The following is a 22,391-nucleotide window of genomic DNA, read 5'->3' as shown; positions in this document are numbered from 1 at the left end:
CTGGAGAGGAATGAAACATGCCTGTTTTGGTTCCTCTCTTTAAATGGTGATTCTGGAAGAAGCCATCAATCAGGAAAAGACATTCTTCCAATGTGTGAATTCAAGGACTGGAATAAACATGGTAGAGAAGGTCCAGAGTGTATTTTGGAGAGGAATGAGAGTATGTGTGCATTATTCACTTTGATTCAATAAGATAATGCTTATACAGCACTATATATTTATTTGTGTTCTCCATGATGGCTAATAAAATACCTTGTACAGAATTTATTTAATAGATATTGTTTGTAGCATTGAATTTATGAACTATTCTTGGTAAAATTTTAATCTACAGTTGGCTTTTCTCTAGTATTCAGGATATTTCAAGATCATCTTTTTCCATTGCCAATTAGGAAAATCATATACAAATACAGCTATATATATATTTCAAAGTAAAGTGTTTTTGGGTTATCCATGCAATGGCTCATCTTCATTAGTATGGATAATTTGGGAATTTTAATGGCCATATCCAAGGTTTAAAAGTGACTTAAATATTGTCACTTTCCCTATATTGAATAAGATACAGATTTTGAAAAGTATACTTATATTCCCCCTTTCTACTATTATTTTGATTTGAATCTTACTACATGGTCAATTGTATAGTATTTCTTCATTTAACTTTAAATCTCTTTCCTTTTCATTCTTCTAGGATTGAACAGTATTATGAAGCCATTTTGGCTTTGTGGAATCAGTTGTATATTAACATGAAGAGTCTGGTATCATGGCATTACTGTATGATTGATATTGAGAAAATCAGGGCAATGACCATTGCTAAGGTATGTACCTTTGAGAACTTGGAATGGGACTCCAACCCTCTTAATACATTACCCGTTTTATTAGGCTGATTGGAGGGCTTTTGAAGTCAGTGCTGATTGATCTTATTATGAGATGATCCAGGGTAGATCAGTTGTATCCACTGAATAATCTCTAAATCACCAGGGATCTCTTTCAGTTAGATTGAGCATATAAAACAGGTAACATAACCATATTCTTGATTGCTTGTTTAACAATTTCTTCCTGTTTTATTTTCAGCTGAAAACAATGCGCCAGGAAGATTACATGAAGACAATATCTGATCTTGAGTTACATTACCAAGAATTCATCAGGAATAGCCAAGGCTCAGAGATGTTTGGAGATGATGACAAACGGAAAATACAGTCTCAGTTTACTGATGCTCAGAAACATTATCAGACCTTGGTTATACAGCTCCCAGGTCACCACCAGCATCAGACAGGTTTGCATTTTCTCTCTCCATGGATTAAATAGATAGGCTGTTTAGAAATGAAATATTTTGTATAACTTAGCCATTTGGACTCTTGCAGGCATTAGGGGATATAAAAAATTTCTTTGAAAGAAGTTTTTGTAAATATTTGCAAAATCAGGCTTATTTAATTTGCAAAGAACAGCGGATTTTTCAGTGAGCAAAAAGTAAAATCCAGCTACTTCTGTGGCTTATAGATTTTTGCTTTTCATTTATTTCTATGACAAAAACAAAAGTTTTTCATTTCCCTTTGTTAAAGGGGTTCAAGTGATAAGTCCCATGATGAAGATAAGAATATACATTCTTTGATTAATTTTATTACTTTTTCAATCTTACAAACCTTTGACATTTTAAATTCCATGTTTTTTTTTTTTTTCTTTTAAGTCACTACAACTGAAATCACTCATCTTGGCAAAGATCCAAACCAAAATCAGGTCATTGAAGTCAACAGAGAAAATGACAAGCAAGAAACATGGATACTGCTGGAACTGCAGAAGGTTCGTCGGCAGATGGAGCATTGTGAGAATAGAATGACTCTTAAAAATATTCTTCAGGCTGACCAAGGTTCTTCTCACCATATCACAGTGAAAATAAATGAACTAAAGGTATGTATTTGTTAAATTATGTTAAGCATTTTCTTAAACTTCCTAGTAAATTCAAGTTGTACTTCAGCTTATTCAAGGACCAGGTCATGTCTAGGTGATTTTAGTGTGAATTTTAAAAACTCATTTTTATATCATTCTAGTTTTATGTGAAAGGTAGTTTGTACTTCACCCAAAGTGCTGAGAGGAAAGGAAAATGCTATGATAAAATCTTTTATAAAAGTTTCTTTTTCCAAAGTTGCCCTTTGCAGAAAACAATTAGTATGGGAAACATAGTATATATAATAAAATGGTGGAGTATAGTGCTATTCAAAATTAATGTTTATTTATTTCTACTATTACTACTAAGAAATAATCCCATCATTTCTTTCTTTTATTCCTTGCTTTTTACGCTTACAAGATGCCAAAGAGGCACAAGTTCTGTTTTATCCTTCCCAATCAATATATAAATATTTATTAATATATTCTTGTGTTAGGTATTGTAGAGGGAACAAAGATATCTAAAATGGTTCTTCCCCATAAGGGCTTATACACTAGATGTAAGACATGCATAAAAATATAATGAATGTTGCAAGGTAATATATTATAAGTGACAATGGGATAGTTGAAACAGTAAAGGCTAATAGAATATAGAGAAAGGTAATTTGGGGCCAGATGGTCAGGAAGAAGGATTTGAAATAGTTTTTAGATGAGAGTTAAGATTTCATTAGAGAGGTTGAAGGGAGGGCATTCTGAAGAGGAGACAGTAACAAACTTTTTTGTTTTCCCTTGTTTATTTGTTTTTTTCTGGCCAGGTTTCCAACTTGGCCCTATTGTTGAATACTCTCATCACTGAGGCAATATGTCTTTTTATACAGCTATTAAGAGAGAAAGGGTTAATAACTAAGTTAACTTGCAATTAATTTGATTACTCATCTAGAGGATTTAGTGGGTAAATGTTAAACTTGGGAGTTGGGAAGAAATGCCTCTAATAGTTTTTAGTTACTAGTTGTGTGACTGAGCAAGTTATTAAGTCAGACTTCATCTGTAAAATGGGGATAATAATAGAATTTACCTCACAGGTAAAGATATGTAATGTATGTAAATGCTTTGCAAATCTTAAAATACTGTCTAAAATGTTAATAATCATTAACATTAGAATTATTGCTCTTTCTATTGAGTAATTTAGCTTAGAGGTTGTATGTTAGGAGCACTAATCTTACACTGCTACTGATTTGCCTTATGACAATTTAGAGGCAGGCCATATTTGTTTCAAGGTGTACAATTCAGGGTATGTATAGATATAGGATATATATATTACATACCCTTATATTTATGAGAGCTATTCTTTCTTTTCTTTCACCTTATGAAACCAAGCAAGATTGTTCATTGTGTCTATATACCAGTTTGGACTTGGAGGACCAGTATTTATATGGGAAAAATGTTGTTTTAGATCTTCTAAATACCTACCATATATTTTTTAATACATTTAATTTATTCAGAGGAATAATTTTTACTTTTCCATGTTCCTACTTTCTGACATAGTCTAATATATGACAAAGTTGACATGTTTTCCTTTCCAAAAAATGCACTCAACTGTTATCTAAATTAGAAGTAGCATTCTTTTGCCATCTTCTAATAAAGATGAAAAATTATGACTTCTTAACAATCAGGATGCTTTTGTCCAATGTTATTCTTGTTTCTGAATTCACTTAATATGAGAAGTTTTAATCCATCTCTCACTATTTTCACACTGCTGCATTTCTATAAATAATTTGTTTTTGCTGACTAAAATTTTACTGTTTAGAAATGCCTTCACTATCTGACTGTATTGTAAATGGCAGTTCAACTGTTTAGAATTCTGCTTTGCATTTTTGATCAAAATAATACTAGGTGTCTTTAAGCTTTAGTAGTAAACTTTGGGAAAGTCTGCCATCTTACAAAAGAACTTTACATGCATCATCTCATTTAATCTTACTAGCCTTGTGAAGTAGAAGCTACAGGTATTGCCTCCATTTTACAAATAGGGAAATTGAAGCTCAGAAAGTGTGACTGACTTGCCTATGATCAAACAACAAATAAATGCTTCAGAGGCAGGATTCAGATCAGGTCTTTGCTGACTCTCATTCTAGAACCTTTAGTATGCATATGTCACAGATTTTTACTATATCCAGATCAGCTATTAAAGTAACAATCATTTTAACAGCCATTATGGTAACTGCTAAATTCATAGTACCTGAATATGTCTTAGTTGTGTATAACTTTATGATACTCATCCAAATCCTTTTATTCCAACTCTGCAGGGCACACTTCACAAATGAGAGAATTCAGATAGAGAGAATAAGTGACTTGTGGTTGGTCACAAAGCTAGTAAGAGTTGAGATTAGAACCAAAATCTTTCAACTCAACTCAAAACTCTTAGAGCTAGATAGCATTTTAACAATATAATTACCTGTATTATCTATAGATTGATACATTTATAAGTTACTTTTTAGAATTTTTTAGAAGATGAAAAAGCCAACTTTTTTTTTAATATTGAGTAAATAATCTTTAGTGAACTTTCTTTGAAGTAAAGATGAGTCAAAAACAGACATATAGACACCTGAGATGTGTTGACATAGGCATTTTTTTTTTTGACAGAGTGTACAGAATGATTCTCAAGCAATTGCTGAAGTCCTCAACCAGCTCAAAGATATGTTAGCTAACTTCAGAGGCTCTGAAAAATACTGTTATTTGCAGAATGAGATATTTGGGCTATTCCAGAAACTGGAAAACATTAATGGTGTCACAGATGGCTACTTAAATAGGTAAAGAACATTAACTCTATTAACTTAATAGTCTGAGATGTTTTCCTTTTCCAAAATATTCTTTAACTGTTCTAACCAAATTCTTACTTCCTTTCTATGTATAGTTATTCTTTTCCTTTCTTCTTTAATAAAGGTTTACTTAACATATCTTGGGATCTTCAGATCATATTTTCAACTTTTTAATTTTAACTTTCTAATGTATGTTAGAAAATACCCTTTGAGCTTATGCTTTAAGGAATAGGCCTTGTAATTTTCCCTGTGAACATGATGTATTAGGTTGAATCATTATAGAGGATGTGTTGTGTGTGTGTGTGTGTGTGTGTGTGTGTGTGTATGTATAAAATATATGTGAAACATATATTTTATAAATTGTGTAAAATTGGGTTTTTAAAAATTACATTTAAAATGTAAAATGTAAAAAAAATATACATTTCTAATTTATACTTGGGGATCAATGGAGTAGAATGGAAAGAGCCCTAAAGTTAGAATTGGAAATACTTAAGTTTAGGTTATGATTTCCCATTTGCTATTTGGATGACTTCAACAAGGCACATTTCCAAGCCTTTAGAATTAAGGATTTTTGTGAATATTAAGTGAGAATTAATGTAAGTGAAAGTGTTTTATAAATTATTACAGTTTATACTCAGTGAGAGGACTACTTCAGGCTATTCTTCAGACAGAAGACATGCTGAAAGTATATGAATCTCGACTCACTGAAGAAGAAACTGTTTGCCTAGACCTTGATAAAGTGGAGGCTTACCGCTGTGGACTGAAGGTATTTTGTTTCACTTTATGGAAAATGATAGAGGCCAGTTTAAAAAATTTTTTATAAACATGTGTACATAAATTTACATACATGTGTGTATGTATGTACATACATATATGTGCTTATAAATGTGAATGAATGCACACACATAGAGAAAAAAAGAGATAGCTTCACTAGATTTCCATGTTTTTTTAGGATCATTAGATTAATTTGACCATATATCTGCCAACTCATTATCAGTAGTTATCCTTAGTCAATAAAAATTAAGGGACTAAATTATTTGTACTATTGAATTATTGGCATGATTACAAAATATTTAGAAAGACAGTTTTTAAAAATTGCACCATTTTAATTTTGTTATCAATGTTCAACAGCATGGAGTTAAAGGAAGAAGCTCACCTAATACTCACTATTATTGTTTTTTTCCAGAAAATAAAAAGTGATTTGAACCTGAAGAAGTCATTGTTGGCTACTATGAAAACTGAGCTACAGAAAGCTCTGCAGATCCACTCACAGACTTCCCAGCAATATCCACTTTATGATTTGGACCTTGGAAAGTTCAGTGACAAAGTCAACCAACTGTCAGACCGTTGGCAAAGGATAGATAAACAGATAGACTTCAGGTTGGTTGAGCTTCCTTATGAGAACTTTTCCTTTGTTGGGTTGTTACTAAAATATTATCACTTTGAAAGTGATGGATTTTTAAAAACATGATACTGCTTTGTGGGTGAAATGGTTCAGTAGATGCTGAAAATATTTAAGTCATTTATTAGTTCCATTTTGTGGTCAGCGCTTCTTGTGATTAAAAGGGAAACTACTACAAACTAAGATATGTCTAGTCTGAAAAAATCCATGAATGCTGGGATCATAACCTGCTTAAGTTTTGTATCCTTCCTATTGCTTATCATAGTACTTGGTACATAATAGTTGGTTAATAACTATTTTTTTGAATGTAATGGAATTGAATGTCACACTCTAGCCTGAAAGGATTTATTTTCCCTCTTACCTAAATTGATCTCATACTTGGAAAAATATAGTCACTGAGCTAGCATTTAGCATGTTCTTGTAGTCTAAGTTCTGAGTATGACTATTTGAATGTAGTAGAAAACTTGTATAGTCTTTCCCAAAAAGCCTATATAAATTAATTCTAATGCTAATTATTTTACTCAAAAGTTCTTGAAATTACAACTTCAGAGCCTTTTAATGAGGAATTTTAATAATTTCATTATTTCTTTCATGATCAGATTATGGGATTTAGAAAAACAAATTAAGCAGTTGAGAAATTACCGGGATAATTATCAAGCATTCTGCAAGTGGATCTATGATGCCAAACGTTGCCAGGATTCTTTGGAATCCATGAAATTTGGAGATTCCAGTACAGTTATGAAGTTTTTGAATGAACAAAAGGTACAAACTATTTTGGTGTAATAATTTTAATCAGTCATCTACACTGGCTCAACATAGTTGTGTTTTGAAATATTAAATCTTTAGTATTTTCAACATAATTAAGGGATCTTTAGGGCATCAGTTAAAATAATTGTATCTGCTATGAAAAACAATGCTTCGTATACATATTGTAATTCTGAAAAAGATTTACTAGTAAGAATGAGCCTATTACTTATTAGGAAGTCTAGAAGATGATGACATCTATTTCAAAATGGCCACTTAAACATTTAATTTTCTTATGTAGAATTTACACAATGAAATATCTGGTAAACGAGACAAATCAGAAGAAGTACAGAAGATTGCAGAACTCTGTTCAAATTCCATTAAGGTAAAGTATTTCTTTATGACCATACCAGTATTTCATTAATAATATTACTCCTGCTATATTTGCCTATGTATTTAACATAAAAGCTTCTTAGGATAGTGATTGTGGTTTTTTTTCCTTTATAGGGGAGAGAAAATGACAAATGTTTATTAATAAATTTGAATGCATGTTAATTGTTGGTTTCCTTGGCAGTCAATTTTATTTTGTACATTTTAAGATGGATATGTATCACTTTTGAGTACTCTATGTCATAGTACATATTTATATGCTTAGGACTTCATACATCCTCTGTTTTGCATTTATTCCTAGGGATGTAAATTGTTAAGGAAATTTAGACCCAAATTACTTTTCAGAGGTCCATTAGGAATTTATTTTTCTTAATCTCTCTTTTTCTCCCCACCAGGATTATGAACTTCAGCTTGCATCATACACTTCAGGACTGGAAACTCTGCTCAACATACCTATAAAGAGAACTATGGTTCAGTCACCTTCAGGAGTCATCCTGCAAGAGGTCCATAATAAAATTTGTTACATTAAATTTGGGGAGGGGGATATCATAAACAAAGCAGTTTAGCTTTGTTGCTTTTGACAATCCTTGGCTCTTCTAATGTGAGCCTCCCCTCCACCCCCCTTTATTTTAGAAAGTATTTAAACTCAGTTTGAATTCATTTGAAAAAATGTATATAAATTGTGATGGTCAAAAAGATGATTGAAAAAAGAGATTAAAATAAGTGGTAATTGAATTGAATCTCTCTTTGAGAAAATTGTTAAGAACATATATTTGCATCGGATAGTGGAGGGACTAAATGCTTTGGCAGATCTGGTGATCTCCTCTTGGAATAATATTTTTAAGTGCATAAGATAAAATATCTAGGATTAGAAAAGAAAATAATTGTATTAAAATATAGTTTATGGTTTAGTAGAAACTGTGTAGAGGTACAGGATTGCATTATATGACTTATAAAGATTTCCTGACACCTCTTTATTTTGCTATAACTCTGGACTTTGCATTACTATGATTACTTTTCTGAAACTTAAAATATATTATTATTTCAAAAGACATACTGGTAAAACTTTTAGAAATCTTTGGAATATAATGGGTTTTTTGTTTATTTTCTTTCCTCTCCTAAGGCTGCAGAAATCCATGCTCGATATATAGAACTACTTACAAGATCTGGAGACTATTATAGATTCCTAAGTGAAATGTTGAAAAGTTTAGATGACTTGAAGGTAATTTGTTTGGGTGACTTTTTTTTTTTTTAACATAAATATCAAAACACAGTAGAACTTTGCTGTCATCCCCCCTCTATTACATGTTGGACATGGCATGAATAAAGTCTTAGATCTGCTTTGGATAAAGAAATATCTCATTAGGAGCTCCTTATACCAACAAAATCACAATTATGCATAAAGTAGACAGAAAATAGCTGTTGTAATGTAATGTAAATATAATTTACATCTGAGAGAGTTGTCAGGAGGTCATAAGAAATTAATTGACTTGCCAAGATTCCACAGTAGAGGTGGGACTTGAATCTGGTCTTCTTGACTCAGAGGACAGCTCCTTAACTGCTCTAATATGATATGTGTATGCACACATATATTTATACACATACATACACATGAAAAAGAATGGGGTATTTAAGTCCGGTGTTAGAAATGCAATTACTTTAACATATTTTGTGCTTTCAATCCAACAGTTGAAAAACACCAAAATTGAAGTTTTGGAAGAAGAACTTCGTCTTGCCAGAGATGCCAATTCTGAAAACTGTAACAAGAACAAATTCTTGGATCAGAACTTGCAGAAGTATCAGGCAGAGTGCTCTCAATTCAGAGCAAAACTTGTGAGCTTGGAAGAGCTAAAGAGACAAGCTGAGTTGGATGGAAAATCAGCTAAACAAAACCTAGATAAATGCTATGGGCAAATAAAAGAGCTCAATGAGAAGATCACAAGACTTACCTATGAAATTGAAGATGAAAAGAGGAAAAGAAAGTCTGTGGAGGACAGATTTGACCAACAGAAGAATGACTATGACCAACTGCAGAAAGCAAGGCAATGTGAAAAGGAAAACCTTGGGTGGCAAAGATTAGAATCTGAAAAAGCCATCAAGGAGAAGGAGTACGAGATAGAAAGGTTGAGGGTTCTTCTTCAAGAGGAGGGCGCCCGGAAGAGGGAATATGAAAATGAGCTGGCAAAGGTAAGAAACCACTATAATGAGGAGATGAGTAATTTAAGAAACAAGTATGAGACAGAAATTAATATTACGAAGACCACAATCAAGGAGATATCTATGCAAAAGGAAGATGATACCAAAGGTCTCAGAAACCAGATTGATCGACTTTCAAGAGAAAACCGAGATCTGAAAGATGAAATTGTCAGGCTGAATGACAGCATCTTGCAGACCACAGAGCAGCGAAGGAGAGCTGAAGAAAATGCTATTCAGCAAAAAGCTTGTGGGTCTGAGATTATGCAAAAAAAGCAGCAGCTCGAGATCGAACTTAAACAGGTCATTCAGCAGCGCTCAGAGGACAATGCCAGGCACAAGCAGTCCCTCGAGGAGGCTGCAAAGACTATTCAGGATAAAAATAAAGAGATAGAAAGACTCAAAAGTGAATATCAGGAGGAGGCTAAGCGCCGCTGGGACTATGAGAATGAGCTAGGAAAGGTAAGAAACAATTATGATGAGGAAATTATTAGCTTAAAGAATCAGTTTGAAACAGAAATAAACATCACCAAGACTACACTCCACCAGCTTACCAAACAAAAAGAAGAAGACACTAGTGGCTATCGAACTCAGATAGATAATCTAACCAGAGAAAACAGGAGTTTGTCGGAGGAGATTAAGAGACTGAAGAACACTTTAGCTCAGACCACAGAGAATCTTAGGAGGGTAGAAGAAAATATCCAGCAGCAGAAAGTGACTGGTACTGAGATCTCTCAGAGGAAACAGCAGCTGGAATTTGAGCTGAAACAGGTCACTCAGATGCGCTCAGAAGAGAGCATAAGATACAAGCAGTCACTTGATGATGCTGCCAAAACCATTCAGGATAAAAACAAAGAACTTGAAAGACTCAAACAGTTGATAGAAACTGAAACAAATCAAAGAAAATGTTTGGAGGATGAAAATGCAAAATTACAAAGAACACAGTATGATCTGCAGAAAGCAAATAGTAATGCTACAGAAACAATAAGCAAACTGAAGATTCACGAGCAGGAACTGACACGTCTGAAAATTGACTATGAAAGAATTTCTCAAGAGAGAACGATAAAGGACCAAGATATTTCAAGGTTCCAAAGTTCTCTAAAAGACCTCCAATTCCAAAAACAGAAAGTTGAAGATGAATTGAACAGGTTGAAGAAAACCGCTTCTGATGAGTGTTCTAAGAGGAAGAAGCTAGAAGATGAACTGGAGTCCATGAGGAGGTCCTTAAAAGAACAAGCAATCAAAATCACCAACCTGACACAGCAGCTAGAGCAAACATCCATTAGCAAGAAGAGAAGTGAGGATGACCTCAGACAGCAAAGAGATGTATTGGATGGACATGTGAGAGAGAAGCAGAGAACTCAAGAGGAGTTGAGAAAACTGTCATCAGAGGTTGAAGCCCTGAGGAGGCAGTTGGTCCAGGAACAAGAGAATGTGAAACAGGCTCACTTGAGAAATGAGCACTTCCAGAAGGCAATTGAAGACAAGAGCAGGAGTCTTAATGAAAGTAAGATAGAAATAGAGAGACTCCAATGTCTCACAGAGAACCTGACCAAAGAACATCTGATGCTAGAGGAAGAGTTACGGAACCTGAGATTGGAATATGATGAGCTACGAAGAGGAAGGAGTGAAGCTGATAGCGATAAAAATGCTGCCATCTCTGACCTAAGAAGCCAACTACAAATCAGCAACAACAGAACCTTGGAACTACAGGGGCTGATTAATGATTTACAGAGAGAAAGGGAAAATTTGAGACAGGAAATTGAAAAATTCCAAAAGCAGGCTATAGAGGTATTCACAAATATTTGATCATGGCTTTACTTTTTTCTCAATTCACTTAAATAGTCTTCTAACCTTAATTAGTTTTTTTGCTGTCCTAACTAACTCTAATTATCTTTATCTGCTGTGTATCCCACTAAAGCATGACTATGAATCATAATCCAGAAAACTGCTTGACAAGAACTTTTGATGCTGTTTGTCCTTATGCCCTGACCCTTAGCCAAAATTTAATATGTATATAACCTGCATGTAACTCATTGGAGTCCTCAAGAGCAGGTGGGACGTTTGGGATATTTTCCTATGAAGGCAGGACTGCATCTGTCTTGCTTTGCATACTAGACAATAACTTCATTTGAATATATACATTATATGTATAAATACATATATATATTTATAGAGATCTTTAACATGTATGGGCATGATTTCAAATTTGCTTGAATTAAAAGTTATCCACTCACCAAAGCTGTTTTCTATGCAGGTTTTTTTCATCCTTTTTCTCTTCCTTAGTGATTACTCTCTTTTCCTTTTACCATTCTCTTGCATGTTGCTTTTTTTGCATGTCAATTTTAGTGTTCCTGGGTTTGTTTTTTGTTTTGATCTCTTTTAACACCTAATTTTTAAAAAAAATTGATTTCTTTAACTTCTAATATGTTTGACTTCTATAGACAATATTTGTGTGGGAATAGAACTGTGTCAGTTTCAGTAGAAATATTTACCTACCCATGTATATAGCAATATGCAAATACAAAGTATTTACTTTGCTATATCAAATATTTTGGTGTAAACATAATACACATGATCACCTTTAAAAAGCTCAAAATTCCTTTAAATTCACATAAGAGATCAAGGTAAGATAGTTAGGATTGCAACGTCTCCATTTCCTTTGAGGAGATGAGTGGTGAGTATGAAGAAATAGATGTTGGGTGGCAATGGAATAGATTTTACAGAAAGCAAACTTGTAGAATGACAAACTGTAAATTGAAGACACAGATTGGAAGGGAAAGAGTGTGCACGTTAGCTCTAGAGAGGTTTAATTATGAGAAATAAAATCAATATTGTTATTTCATTTATTTTTATTTTTAAATTTTAGGCATCCAATAGGATTCATGAATCCAAGAATCAATGCACTCAAGTTGTCCAAGAAAGAGAGAGCCTGCTGGTAAAAATCAAAGTCCTGGAACAAGACAAAGCAAGGCTGCAAAGGTTAGAAGATGAGCTGAATCGTGCAAAAGCCACACTGGAGTCAGAGATGAGGGTGAAACAGCGACTTGAGTGTGAGAAACAACAAATTCAGAATGATTTAAATCAGTGGAAAAGTCAGTATTCCCGCAAGGAAGAGACTATTAGGAAGATTGAATCTGAAAGAGAAAAGAGTGAGAGAGAGAAGAACAGCTTAAGGAGTGAAATTGAAAGATTGCAAGCAGAGATTAAGAGAATTGAGGACAGGTGCAGACGAAAGCTGGAGGACTCCACCAGGGAAACACAATCGCAGATGGAATCAGAACGTTGTAGAATGCAGAGAGAGATTGATAAGCTCAAACAGCGTCCATATGGATCTCATAGGGAGACTCAGACTGAAGAGGAGTGGTCCATTGATCCCTCAAAACTGATGTTTGATGGGCTGAGGAAAAAGGTGACTGCAATGCAACTCTATGAATGTCAGCTGATAGACAAAACTACTTTGGACAAATTGTTGAGGGGAAAAAAGTCAGTAGAAGAAATTGCTTCTGAAATCCAACCTTTCCTTCGTGGAGCAGGTGCTATTGCTGGGGCTTCTGCTTCTCCTAAAGAAAAGTACTCTTTGGTGGAGGCCAAGAGGAAGAAATTTATTACTCCAGAATCTACAGTAATGCTCCTGGAGGCCCAGGCAGCTACAGGAGGTGTGATCGACCCCCATAGAAATGAGAAGCTGACTGTTGACAGTGCCATTGCTCGGGATCTCATTGATTTTGATGATCGGCAGCAGATCTATACTGCAGAAAAGGCTGTCACTGGCTTTGATGATCCGTTTTCAGGCAAGACAGTATGTGTTTCTGAAGCCATCAAGAAAAATCTGATTGACAGAGAAACAGGAATGCGACTATTAGAAGCTCAGATTGCTTCAGGGGGCATCGTGGATCCCGTTAACAGTGTCTTTTTGCCAAAAGATGTCGCTTTGTCCCGTGGGCTGATTGACCGAGACTTATATAGGTCCCTTAATGATCCCCGAGACAGTCAGAAGAACTTTGTGGACCCCATCAACAAAAAGAAGGTCAGTTACATGCAGCTGAGAGAAAGGTGCAGAATTGAACCACACACTGGCTTGCTTTTACTGTTAGTACAGAAGAGGAGCATGTCATTCCAAGGAATCAGGCAACCTGTCACAGTCACTGAACTGGTGGATTCTGGAATTTTGCGGCCATCCACTGTAAATGAACTCGAATCAGGCCAGATTTCCTATGATGAGGTTGGGGAGAGAATTAAGGATTTCCTCCAGGGATCCAGCTGTATAGCAGGCATCTACAATGAGACCACAAAGCAAAAGCTCGGCATTTATGAGGCCATGAAAATTGGTTTGGTTAGACCTGGTACTGCCCTTGAACTTCTAGAAGCTCAAGCAGCCACTGGTTTTATTGTGGATCCTGTCAGCAACCTGAGGTTGCCAGTGGAAGAAGCCTACAAACGTGGATTAGTGGGCATTGAATTCAAAGAGAAACTCCTGTCAGCTGAACGAGCTGTTACTGGGTATAAGGATCCAGAAACAGGAAACATCATCTCCTTGTTCCAAGCCATGAACAAAGAGCTTATTGAGAAGGGTCATGGAATTCGCTTATTGGAGGCTCAGATTGCAACAGGTGGAATCATTGATCCAAAAGAGAGCCATCGCTTACCAGTTGACATGGCCTACAAGAGAGGTTATTTTAATGAAGAGTTAAGTGAAATCTTATCAGACCCCAGTGATGACACAAAGGGATTTTTTGATCCAAACACAGAAGAAAATCTCACCTACTTGCAACTAAAAGAGAGATGCATGAAGGATGAGGAAACAGGACTTTGTCTTTTGCCCTTAAAGGAAAAGAAGAAACCAATACAGACATCACAAAAGAATACGCTCAGGAAACGGAGAGTGGTCATAGTAGACCCAGAAACCAACAAGGAAATGTCTGTTCAAGAGGCCTACAAGAAGGGTCTTATTGATTATGACACTTTCGTAGAACTCAGTGAGCAAGAGTGTGAGTGGGAAGAAATAACCATCACTGGATCAGATGGGTCCACCAGGGTGGTCCTAGTTGACCGGAAAACAGGTAGTCAGTATGATATTCAAGATGCTATTGACAAAGGCCTTGTTGACAGAAAATTCTTTGAACAGTACCGCTCTGGCAGCCTCAGCCTCACTCAGTTTGCTGATATGATTTCTTTAAGAAATGGTAGTAGCAATATTGGCGGTGGTAGTAATGGAGATGATGTTTTCAGTAGCTCTCGACACGAATCTGTAAGCAAGACCTCCAGCATTTCCACCATCAGAAATTTAACCATCCGGAGCAGCTCTTGGTCTGACCCCTTAGAGGAGACAAGCCCCATTGCAGCCATCTTTGACACAGAAAACTTGGAGAAAATTTCAATTACAGAAGGTATAGAGAGAGGGATTGTAGATAGCATCACAGGTCAGAGGCTGCTGGAAGCTCAAGCTTGTACAGGAGGTATCATCAATCCCACCACAGGTCAGAAGCTTTCACTTCAAGATGCAGTCTCCCAGGGCCTCATTGACCAAGATATGGCGACCAGGCTGAAGCCAGCACAGAAAGCATTTATTGGCTTTGAAGGTGTGAAGGGGAAAAAGAAGATGTCAGCAGCAGAAGCAGTTAAGGAGAAATGGTTACCCTACGAGGCGGGTCAGCGCTTCCTGGAATTCCAGTATCTCACTGGAGGCCTTGTTGACCCAGAGGTTCATGGAAGGATAAGTTCTGAAGAGGCTATCAGAAAAGGGTTCATTGATGGTCGAGCAGCTCAGAAGCTTCATGACACTAACAACTACGCCAAGATCTTGACCTGCCCCAAAACCAAACTGAAAATATCCTACAGAGATGCTATGAATCGATCCATGGTGGAAGATATCACTGGGTTACGTCTGCTGGAGGCAGCTTCAGTTTCATCCAAGGGTTTGCCAAGCCCATATAATGTATCTTCTGCTCCAGGGTCCCGTTCAGGGTCTCGATCTGGATCTCGCTCTGGCTCACGTAGTGGATCCAGGAGAGGAAGCTTTGATGCATCTGGGAATTCATCATACTCTTATTCCTACACATTTAGCAGTAGCTCCATTGGGCATTAGTCAGTTGGCAGTAGTTGCTGGATCTTGTCTTTATATGAACCTACACTTTTATTAAATAAAAAGTTAAAGAAAAAGAAAGAAAACATATTTGTAGTGGTGATAATATAGTTTGCTTTTAGGGTGATGGCCTATTAGAAATTGAAGCAATGTTTAAAATCAGATAGTGAAGCCATTTCTGGCTACTTACCTTCTCAGCTCATCTCAAATGAACATGATTTGCTTTGGGTATACTCTGTGTAGTAGTAGTAGTAATCATTTGTAAGAATATCACAAATTATGTATTTAGAGTTTTTTTTCTTTTGTTTCCCATTTAAAGTTTTGAGTAATTTTTCTGAAAAAGGTTTTGTTGTTGCATATACCTTATGCTGTTACTCATTTTAGAAATTAAAAAATTAAACTAATAAGATTTTAAAAATCACAGTGTATTCTATTACCTAAATTTTTTTCAATTTATTGTGTAACAGCTCCCAATTTGAATGTAGATTCACAACTACAAAATAAACAAGTTAACAAAAAATAAGTAGCCCAAACACTATGGAATACATTTTGCATTTTAGTTTGTCAGTATGGGCTCTGCTCTAAAATGAAATACTTGGAGTTTTTGTCACATATATTCAAATGTACTTTAATGTATGTTTGCTATTTCTGTAACTCAGCAGAATGTGCATGATTGTCAGTAGCCTTTCCTTTTTATTAATTCACCTGAAGTCTGTTAATCTTGACTTTCTCTTTGTAATCTTAAAAAGGGGTCTGCAGCAAGGTTGCTATTCTGGCAATAAACTTTTAAACTTTTAAAGTATTTTGTGTTTTCATTTAAAAACTGATTGTAAACCTAAAGAAAATTAGAAGTAGCTTTTGATCACTTAAAATATATCTAAAAGTGGACCATAAAAAATGATGAGAGATTTCTATTCTTATGTTTTCTTAGAAAGTTGACTGAGTGTTTTTTTTAGAGGATAATGTTTTATAAAAGAAAGAAGTATTTATTAAGCTCCCACTTTGTGCCAGGAATTGCACTTAAATGCTTTGTGATTTATGTGATGCTCATAACAACCCTATGAGGAAAGTGCCACATTTTCCCCATTTTACAGTTGAGGAAACTGAGGGAGAATTAATTTTTAAAAATAACTTTTTATTGATAGAACCCATGCCAGGGTAATTTTTTACAGCATTATCCCTTGCATTCACTTCTGTTCCGATTTTTCCTCTCCTTCCCTCCACCCCCTCCCCCAGATGGCAAGCAGTCCTTTACATGTTGAATAGGTTACAGTATATCCTAGATACAATATATGTGTGCAGAACCAAACAATTCTCTTGTTGCGCAGGGAGAATTGAATTCAGAAGGTATAAATAACCCAGGAAGAAAAACAAAAATGCAAGCAGTTTATATTCATTTCTGAGGGAGAATTATTATCAAGAATTAACCAACAAACATTTATTAAGAACCTATTATGATTAAGCAATTGAGTTAGGCACTGGGAATATAAAAACAAAAGTGAAATCCCTTGCCCTGAAGGAGCTTATATTCTATCAGAGGAGACAATACAAATAAGTACATACAAAATTCATACAAAGCAGGTACCAGACATCCATGAATAGGAAGGTTCTAGCAGCTGAAGGAAAATATTCTAGGTAAAATGGGTCAAGCTGAATTTGTTTAATGAATAAGTCTTGAATAATAACTCCAAGTGTTTGGACTATTTTAGGTCTCTTTAATTTACATTTCCTACTTAGAGTATGCATTAGTTTTTACTGATACTGGCTGGCAGAAAAAAAAATCAAAACCTGCTTCTCTCCCACATCCCAAGCTGACACCAATATGAATCTGACTTCTGGGCAAGCAATCATTTTATTAATTAAAGTTTTTAATTTTCAAAACATATGCATGGATAATTTTTCAACATTAGCCCTTGCAAAACCTTGTGTTTCAATTCCCCCCTGCCCCATGGAAAGTAATCCAATATATATTAAACATGGTAAAAAATATGTTAAATCCAATATATGCACACATATTTATACAACTATCTTGTTGCACACAAAAAATCAAAAAGGAAAAAAAGTGAGAAAGAAAAAGCAAGCAAAAAACAACAAAAAGAGTGAAAATGCTATGTTGTGATGCACATTCAGTTCCCACAGTCCTCTCCGGGTGTAGATGGCTCTCTTCATCACAAGATAATTGGAACTGGCCTGAATTATTTCATTGTTGAAAAAAACCACAGCTATCAAATGGGTCATCTTACAATCTTGTTTCTCTGTATAGTGATTTCCTGGTTCTGCTCATTTCACTTAGCATTAGTTCTTGTAAGTCTGTCCAGGACTCTCTGAAATCATCCTGCTGATCATTTCTTCTAGAACAATAATATTCCATAACATTCATATATCATAGCTTATTCATTCTCCAACTAATGAGCAATCACTTAGTTTCCAGTTTCTTGCCACTACAAAAAGGGCTGCCACAAACATTTTTGCACATGTGGGTCCCTTTCCCTCCTTTTAGATCTCTTTGGGATATAAGCCCAGTAGAAACTGCTGGATCAATGGGTATACACTTTTTTATGCCTCTTTGGGAATAGTTCCAAATTGCTCTCCAGAATGGTTGAAACAAACGATCATTTTTTATCTGTATTTTAATTATGTGTGCTTAGGATTATAAATTTTGAGTTGTAAGGATTTTAAACAGGTCATCTAGTACAGTGGTGTCCAGATGAAACTGTACAAAAGGATCTTTGCAGGCTCATGTAATTTAGAAAATCATATCTGTTGTATCTAGTTATATTAGAAGTCTATCTAGGTTTTATTTAGTTAACTATTTTTCAATTACATTTTAATCTGGGCAGCACTTAAGGAGTTCAGCCTCCCTATTTGATACCTCTGAATAGCTTCTAGTCTAACCTTCCAATGATTTACCCAGTTTCAAACACAAGTAGTGGCCTGGGATGTGAACCAAGAACCCCTGACTCCATATCTCTGTTTTTTTTTTTTTTAATTGAATCCCTTCTATAAGTTTTATTAAAACTTGAAAGTAGGCATTCTTTTTTAAATTTTATTTTATTAATAGCTTTTTATTTTCAAATATATACATTCATCCTTGCAAAATCTTGTGTTTCAAATTTTTCTCTCCTTTCCCTCCGTTCCCCTCTCCTAGACTGCAAGTAATCTAATATATATTAAACATGTACAATTCTTCACATATTTCCATAATTATACTACACAAGAAAAATCATCAGAAAGAAAAAAAAAGCAAGCAAACCACAACAAAAATGGTGAAAATACTATGTTGTGATTCACACTCAGTCCCCACAATCCCCTCTCTGGATGCAGAGGGCTCTCTTCATCACAAGCCGATTGGAATTGGCCTGAATTACCTCATTATTGAAAAGAGCCACGTCCATCAGAGTTGATCATCAAATAATCTTGTTGCTGTGTACAATGTTCTTCTGATTCTACTCAGTATCAATTCATGGAAATCTCTCCATTCTGCTAATTGTTTCTTATAAAACAATAATATTCCATTACATTCATATACCATAACTTATTCAGCCATTCCCCAACTGATGGACATACTCAGTTCCCAGTTCCTTGACACCACAAAATGAGCTGCTACAAAAATTTTGCACATATGGGTCCTTTTCCCTTTTATATGATCTCTTTGAGATATAGGCCCAGTAGAGACATTGCTGGATCAAAGGGTATGTAGTTTGAGTGTCCTCTGATTATAGTGCCAAATGGCTCTTAAGAATGGTTGGATCAATTTACAACTCCACCAACAATGTATTATGTCATAGTTTTCCCACATCTTTCCCAACACTTATCATTATCTTTTCCTTTCATCTTAGCCAATCTGAGAGGTTTTGTAATGGTACCTTAGAATTGTCTTAATTTACATTTCTCTAGTCAATTGTGATTTAGAGCATTTTTTCACAAGGCATTCATTGTCTTTAACTTTTTTTGTATCCCCAGAACATTGCACCTACCAGTTGCAGAACTTAAACTTTTGGAAAATTAAATTTACACTATGGAATGATTAAAGCCATTCAATCCTTCACTGAAATAGAAATTTTGATGATAGATTCTTTGAAGTATGGAATTCAAGGAGACCTCAAGGGGGTTATGTAGGCAAATGTCTTGTGTCCAGGTATATAGATTACTTTGTGATCTATTTTCCTTAACTTTACCCAGTCCAAATCTTGGCTTTGAAGAGGAGATGGTGAAACACAATTTCCTGCCTTTCTAAAGATAGGAATACTTCCAAAAGTACTGTCCTCTATTTTTCAGGATATTTGTGTATTTTCATGCAAATGCACTAGAGATGAGGGATGCTATGGACATCTTGTAAATAAATGAATTATTCATAGGCATTATTAGAAAAAAAGATAATATTTTAAAAGTGGCAGCTGACTAGCAAAGTGGATAAAGCATTGAAAATGAAGTAAAAAAAAGACTCATTTTCTTGAATTCAATTTTGATCTCTAGCTGTGTAACCCTGCACAAGTCACTTAATCCTTTTTTCCTTAGTTTCCTCCTCTGTAAAGTGAGCTGGAGAAAAATAACAAACCAGTCCAAGAAAACCCTAAATGAAATCATAAAGAATCATACATGACTGAAATGAAAACAACAAAATCTTTTAAAGGAAAGTTGTTCATCTTAGAGAAATTTATTTAATGAAATATGTGGTGTTCTCTTCTTTTTTAAAAATATGATGGTTCTCTGTGGGAGAAGATTTCTTGGGGAGGTTTTCTGGGGGTGGCCTTAGTTTCGGTTCCAAGTAATAATCACTTCAAATACAGCCAGGAGTTAAAATCCAATCTTTTATTGTCTCTTCCAAAATAGCCCAGTTAGTTTTCTTAAAGGCCTATCTTCTTCCTTGGTTCCAAGAGCTCTTGTACCTTGTCTGCCAGCTTCAGCCTCCAGCTCTCTCTGAATCTTGGTTCTACTCCTCTGAATCCTTTGTTCTGCCCAACTGCAGTCTCTAGCTTGTCAATCTCCCAAACTGATTGAAACTCTAAGAGCATCTTATATATGATCTCTTAAAGGTGTGAACCCAAAGGTTGACTCCTCTGAGAGAGTGGGATTGTGGGTTTCTGACTTGTGAATCTCTCGAACGTGTGAACTCCAGTGTGTGAGCTAATGTGTGAACTCTCAAAGGTGTGAGCTCTAATGTGTGAATTCTCCCAAAGGTGTAAATCTTAAGCACACAAGCATTGTTTCCATCCATTCTAATGAGTTAACACCTTGTTTCAAGTTCTGGCCCATAACAAAAATATATAAAATAAATTTAGCTTTTATATCTAATATCCAAGAGTATGTTCACTTAGCATGGAAACATATGATATTAAGACCTCTGTTGTGTTATAAAAAATAAGACTATCGTTTCCTTTTGGTATGCCATTGAAAAGATCAAAAGAATAAGTTATTAAGAACAGTTTTTAAAGATATTTCCTCCAAGGCATATTCCTATTAAGGATATACTCTTTTCCCCCTTATTGTAGAATTTCTTCATCCTTTATTACATTATTAGTATAAAATGTAAACATTTTCTCCAGAATATGCAGAAGAGAACAATTTGTTCAATGCGGAGGGGTTAGAGCTTGATCAGGCAGACCGAGGCTGCCACTGCACTTTGATGACTCAGGAAGGCTGATGACATTGCAAAATTCTACCTCACATAAACCCAATTCATGCACAAGTCAAGACTGTTATCATTGATCAAACAAGGACAAACAACAAGTATAAAATGCTTGATGGGAAAGAAAGACTTTTCTGATTTTGCAGGGAAACTCTACAGGTCAGAACCTTTTTCCAAGTAGAATTCTGGCATGTAGTCCAACTATATTTCTAGGCAGAGTTGGAAAGTCTCCTGAAGGATAGCTTGTATGCATTAGATAAGTAAACTTCTTGAAAACAGTGTGAAAAACCAAATCACCAGCATCAAAAATGAAAAGGGTGAACTTGCCACCAAATGACAAAGACGTTAAAACAATAATAAAGAGCTATTTTGCCCAAATGTGTGGCCGCGAGTCTGACAATCTAACCAAAATAGATATTTACAAAAATGTAAATTGTTCAGATTAACAGAAGAGGAAATAATTTAAAGAGTCCCATTTTAGAAAAAGAACTTGAACAAGCCACTAATGAACTCTTAAGAAGAAAATCTCCAGGGTCAGATGGATTCACAAGTGAATTCTACAAAATATTTAAAGAACGATTAATTCCAATACTATGTAAACCATTTGGAAAAATTGGTAAAGAAGGAGTACTGCTAAATTCCTTCTGACACAAATATGGCACTGATACCTAAACCAGAAAGAGCCAAAACAGAAAAAGAAAATTAGAGATCAATCTCCCTAATGAATATTTTATTCATTTTTAAAAATTTTAAATAAAAAAAAATTTAAATAAAATATTAGCAAAGAGAACGGGTTGGTTTTTGACTTCTACATTCGCCTCACCCCCTTTTTGTATCCTAGCACTTAGCAGCTCACACATAGTGCTTAACGAATGCTTGTTGACAGAATGATTTCAGTGTGTTTTCATTAAGTAAGAGGACGATGAGATTTCCGATTGAGAGGCATTGGAACGCATAAGACTTTGGAGACGAGAGAGCAGTTTGAGAAAGCAGACGGGACCTTCAGAAGGCCTAACTGGAGTTCCTTAAACCACAGTTAGGCAAAGTTAGTTGCTCCATCCACACGCCCCGTCATGGTCATGTTTCTGAATTATTACTGCGTACATCCCCACAGACTGCTTAGTGGAATTTTTCAGTGAGAGTGTTTTCTCTTTCAGTTGAACTGAGAATTTTATTTAACTCCTGAGCTGAATAAATTAATAACCCAATTTACTCTGTGCTCGCAGTAAGGAACGTACTATATCAATTCGTCCA

General features: G+C 35.2%; 1 protein-coding gene across 2 annotated transcripts in view; it reads left to right on the top strand.

Annotated features, from left to right (window-relative positions):
* DSP (desmoplakin) overlaps positions 1–16,307 on the top strand; it is a 47,919-nt gene extending 31,612 nt beyond the window's left edge. The window contains exons 13-24 of one of the 2 annotated variants that reach the window (XM_051970722.1): positions 686–812; positions 1,069–1,270; positions 1,682–1,902; positions 4,519–4,685; positions 5,322–5,460; positions 5,881–6,074; positions 6,696–6,858; positions 7,142–7,225; positions 7,626–7,733; positions 8,354–8,452; positions 8,920–9,417; positions 12,293–16,307. In XM_051970722.1, coding sequence (XP_051826682.1) covers positions 686–812; positions 1,069–1,270; positions 1,682–1,902; positions 4,519–4,685; positions 5,322–5,460; positions 5,881–6,074; positions 6,696–6,858; positions 7,142–7,225; positions 7,626–7,733; positions 8,354–8,452; positions 8,920–9,417; positions 12,293–15,511 — 5,221 coding nt within the window. In that variant the 3' untranslated portion in view covers positions 15,512–16,307. Of the gene's footprint in view, positions 1–685; positions 813–1,068; positions 1,271–1,681; positions 1,903–4,518; positions 4,686–5,321; positions 5,461–5,880; positions 6,075–6,695; positions 6,859–7,141; positions 7,226–7,625; positions 7,734–8,353; positions 8,453–8,919; positions 11,215–12,292 lie in introns of both variants that reach the window. The other variant, XM_051970721.1, reaches the window with a different exon arrangement.
* Positions 16,308–22,391: the final 6,084 nt, after the last annotated feature.

This window comes from Antechinus flavipes, chromosome 1 (assembly GCF_016432865.1).
Source record: "Antechinus flavipes isolate AdamAnt ecotype Samford, QLD, Australia chromosome 1, AdamAnt_v2, whole genome shotgun sequence".
In the NCBI taxonomy this organism is placed as follows: domain Eukaryota; kingdom Metazoa; phylum Chordata; class Mammalia; order Dasyuromorphia; family Dasyuridae; genus Antechinus; species Antechinus flavipes.
This window is presented reverse-complemented; position numbering and strand designations above follow the sequence as displayed.